Genomic DNA, 5,000 nt, shown 5'->3' with positions numbered 1-5,000 from the left:
AAACTATATTTATAACGAAAACTATATTACTTATAACGAAAATATAGCAAAATCTATATCACATATAACATAAAAACTATATCACATATAACATAAAAACTAGATCACAAAATACGAAACCTCTATCACTTATAACGAAAATATAACGCAATCTACATCGCAAAATAACCAAATGACCCAAACTACATAAAAAAAAAAAAAAAAAAAACACAAATAAAAATAAAAAATCCATTTTACACATATATTGACCTCATACGCATATATTAAAATCCCTCCCCATTACGATCCACAAAGTAAACATACACGGTACAATATATTATCTGAACGCCTTGACCCAGCATCTGCATGAGTAAACTATTCACTGGAAAGGAGGAGGGAGAAGAAAATGAATAATGGTGGTGAAGATAAGGAGAGGGAAGAGGGCGAATGGGGGGAAAAGGAGAAAAAATGAGAAGATGAAATGGAGTAGGGGTAGTAGTAGTACTAATAATAGTAGTAATAGTACTACTACTACTAGTAGTAGTAGTAGTAGTAGTAGTAGTAGTAATAATAATAGTAGTAATAGTAATACTAGTAGTAATAAGAGGAGTAGTAATAGTAGTAGTAGTAGCAGTAGTGGTAGCAGCAGCAGCAGTAGTAGTATTATCATTATCATTATTTTTATTATTATCATTATCATTGTTAGCAGAATAGATAGAAGATAGAATAGAAGTAAAAGTACCGATAGAATAATAATAATAAGAATAAGAAGTAGTAGTAGTAGTAGTAGTAGTAGTAGTAGTAGTAGTAGTAGTAGTAGTAGTAGTAGTAGTAGTAGTAGTAGAAGAAAAGGATATCGATAAAATTGAAAACAAGAACGAAATAATGAAAAAAATGGAAAAAGAAGCAGAAAGAAGGAAAAGAAAAAAAAAAACGAAAAAAAAAGAAAAAAAAAAACGAAAAAAAAACAGACAATAATATCCCTTGTTTACTCCTATCAAAAGAAAGAAAGAAAAAAAGAGAAAGAAAAAAAGTGATCACACATAAAATCTCTCACCTATGCCATAAAACCTTCCCTTCGCAACAGCAAGGAGCAGAGTGCCACCCTGGAATCACTCCAACCTAATGGCACTCGAGCTTAATAGTGCCAATACTTTCCCATGGAGCAGTCGGGCACTCGGTTCAGGAGAGGGACATGGGTGCCAGGTTTTTAAAAGCGCCCTTCAACTATGAAATAAGCTGGGGGGGGGGGGTTGTACGTGGCATTTCGAGTGCCAAATAGAAGTTCAAGGGTGACGGTAAAAGTGGCATATTTATGGCGAGGAGGTTGTGTATTCAGGCATTTTTTTTTTAGTTTGGATATGGTCGCTGTGATTATCTATTTATTTATTTATTTTTATCGTCATTGTTTTCATGGTGATGGTAATAATCTTGCTGCTGTTGATAATTATTATTATTTTTGCATGTATTATGATTATTATCTTTATTATGCATGTAGTATGATTACTATATTATTATTGGTATTACCATCGCGTCATTATCATCATTATTACAATGGCACATCAGCATTGCTATCATCATTTTCATTATCATCATCATTACTTTCCTCATTGTCATGATTATTATACTATTTCTAATTTTCCGAATCATAAATGTTATGAATTACCACTGCTACTATTACTACCACTATCATCATCGTAACTGCCATTCCTATCACCATCATTATCCCTATCCCTATCATCATCATTAGCATCACAATCTTTACCACCATCATCATAACTACCATCATTATCGCTATTAGTAACATCTTCCTCATTTTTCGAATCATTAATGTTATCTTAAGCATTACCACCGCTATTATTACTACCACTATGATCATCATAACTTTCTTATCGCTATCATCGTCCCTATCCTTATTTATTATCATCATTATCATCACAATCTTTACCATCATCATCATTATCTATCATCAAAATCATTATCTTATCACCATCATCATCCTTATCCCTGTCATCATTATCACCACAATCTTTGCCATCATCACACCATCACCACCACCATCATCATCATCATCACTATCACTATCACCTTCCTCATGCTTCACATCACCATCATTTTGATTTCAACTTGAATTTCTGAGTAAAGAAAAGTCGACTCACATCTACCTCTCTCAGCTGACTCATGCAACCCCCAGGACGCCAAAAGTTCATAAATGTTCGAACACGTGAAATGAACGGATGGTTTAGAATTCAAGAGCTTGTGTTATCCTGTGACAAGTAATAAATGTGGAAAGAAAAGGCAAAAAAGAGACAAAATAGGAAAGAATCCAATTCTCTCTCTCTCTTTCTCTTTCTCTCTCTCTCTCTCTCTCTCTCTCTCTCTCTCTCTCTCTATATATATATATATATATATATATATATATATATTGTTATATAAATTTATATATTTAAATATAAATTTATATATCTATCTGTCCATCTCTCTATGTCTGTCTTTCTATTTACTTATTTATTTATCTACCTGTCTACCTATCCATCTACTTACCTATCTATCTATCCCTATCTATCGAAACGAAGCTATTTGCAGTAACCTATCTGGTTGTCTCTGTGTCCTTATCTATTTCTATCTATCCATCTATCTACCTACCGACTTTCTTATCTATTTACCTTCTTATCTTTCTATCAATCTACCAATCTCTCTATATGACCTTCCTATCTATCTATATCTATTTAAATATAAATACATCGAAACGAAGCCATCTACAATAATCTAAATTTTGTTTGTATGTTTAATGTATAATTTATTATTCTATTCATGAAGTTAAACAAATTGAAGAAGAGACAAAATAATTCCGAGAAAATAAAATATCTTGAAAAAGAAAACATAAAACAGCAGAGGAGGTCTTAAAAAATGACATTTTCCCTTCTTAGAAGCTTTAAAAATACAATAAAATTTTGAATACCCACAAAAATGATACTCACAGTTCATATCGACCATAACAACCACTGAGGTAGGTATCGTTAAGTTGTTGTTGGACGCCTCACAAGTTAACAACAATTTGAGATCATTGCGGGTGAGGGGCCCTAGAGTGAGCGTATTGTAGGGCTCCGCTATGGTCTGGCTGGGCCCCGTATTGAGCGTTGTGACGTAGGGGGCGGGTGGGACTGTCGTGTGATTTAGTGATGCCAGTTCTATGACGGGGGATGTTTCTTCGGATTCCATGTTGAAGTCTATTAGGTATGTGTCCCTAAACCACACAACGGAGGGGCGTGGACTACCTGGAGGGAAGGAAAACAAAGGCGGGGGTGTTAATATTTTTTATATTTTTAAAGTAGTTGGGAAATGGGATTGGTGAAGATGATTAATGATGGAAATAGCAATAACAGTGATAATAATAATGGTCAGATTGATAGTCGACGAATATAATAATAGTAATGGCAATGATAATAATACTAATGATGATAATGATAACAATGGTGAGAATTACAATGATAATAATGATACTGATTATATAATAATGGAGAGAGAGAGAGGGAGAGGGAGAGGGAGAGGGAGAGAGAGAGAGAGAGAGAGAGGTAGAGGGAGAGCGAGAGAGAGAGAGGGAGAGGGAGAGGGAGGGATAGGGAGGAGGAGAGGGAGAGGGAGAGGGAGAGGGAGAGGGAGAGGGAGAGGGAGAGGGAGAGGGAGAGGGAGAGGGAGAGAGAGAGAGAGAGAGAGAGAGAGAGAGAGAGAGAGAGAGAGAGAGAGAGAGAGAGAGAGAGAGAGAGAGAGAGAGAGAGAGAGAAGGCGAAAAGAACAGATCATATTTCACCATAATGTCTTCACGCACGAGCATCAAAATATGAATTCCTATGTTTGTATTTATAATCCCGGGATATGCGTGTGTGTACGTATGCGTGTGCGTTTCCTGCGACTCTATTCCCGCTTTGATAACCAAACCGGGAAATGTACACATGGAAAATCTGAGGGAAAGTTTACACGTTTTGCGAGTGATGTTACTTTCCACATAATTCTATTAAGGGTATTTACTGTCCCGTCTCCTTCCCCCTCCTCCCCCCTCCCCCCATCACCACCTCGCCTACCCCTTCAATCCTCAAAGCCTCACCTGTCCCCCTTTTCCTCACTCTCCTCTCCTGTCATCTCTTTCATTCTCATTTACGTTCCCTCTCCTCTTCCTCCTCTACGCCTCGTTCTCGTCTCCCTTCCCCCTCTTTCTCCTCTTCTTCTTTCTCTTCCTCCTTTACGCCTCGTTCTCGCCTCTCTCCCCCTCCTCTTCCTCTATGCCTCGTCCCTCTTCCCCCTCTTCCTCCTCTATGCCTAATTCTTGTCTCCCTTCTCCCTCCTCTTCCTCTATGCCCCTTTCTCGTCCCTCTTCCCCCCTCTTTCTCTTCCTCCTATACGCCTCATTCTCGCCTCCCTTCCCCCTCCTTTATGCCCCTTTCTCGTCTCCCTTCCCCCTCCTCATCCTTTTTCTCTTCTCTCTCCTCCTCCTCTACGCCTCATTGTCGTCTCTCTTCCCCCTCTGCACATTATACCACCTCATCCTCAACTCTCCTCATCCTCCTACTCATCCTAATCCTCGACGCCACAACCCTTTTCGAGGATTGGCAGGAGGACGAAGGGGTGGGAGTGGGGGGGGGGGAGTGAGGATGGTGGGTAGGAGGGGGAATGGAAGGGCGTGGAGGGAATAAAGGGGGGAGGGGAGGGAAGAGGAGGGGGATGGGGTGAGAGAGAGATGGAGAGAGAGAGAGATGGAGAGAGAGAGAGAGATGGAGAGAGAGAGAGAGATGGAGAGAGAGAGAGATGGAGAGAGAGAGAGAGATGGAGAGAGAGAGAGAGAGAGAGAGAGAGAGAGAGAGAGAGAGAGAGAGAGAGAGAGAGAGAGAGAGAGAGAGAGAGAGAGAGAGAGAGAGAGAAAGAGAAAGCGAGCGAGAGCGAGAGAGAGAGCTAGCGAGAGAGAGAGAGAGAGAGAGAGAGAGAGAGAGAGACAGCTAGCGAGAGAGAAAAAAAGAGAGAAACAG

General features: G+C 39.2%; 1 protein-coding gene across 1 annotated transcript in view; it reads right to left on the bottom strand.

The window, feature by feature from the left end:
* Positions 1-5,000, bottom strand: part of LOC113804579 (nephrin) — a 153,074-nt gene that overhangs the window by 105,817 nt on the left and 42,257 nt on the right. Inside the window, exon 3 of the mRNA XM_070114557.1 lies at positions 2,961-3,257. Coding sequence (XP_069970658.1) covers positions 2,961-3,257 — 297 coding nt within the window. The remainder of the gene's footprint in view (positions 1-2,960; positions 3,258-5,000) is intronic.

The sequence above is a fragment of the Penaeus vannamei genome, chromosome 36, assembly GCF_042767895.1.
Source record: "Penaeus vannamei isolate JL-2024 chromosome 36, ASM4276789v1, whole genome shotgun sequence".
Classification (NCBI taxonomy): Eukaryota; Metazoa; Arthropoda; class Malacostraca; order Decapoda; family Penaeidae; genus Penaeus; species Penaeus vannamei.
This window is presented reverse-complemented; position numbering and strand designations above follow the sequence as displayed.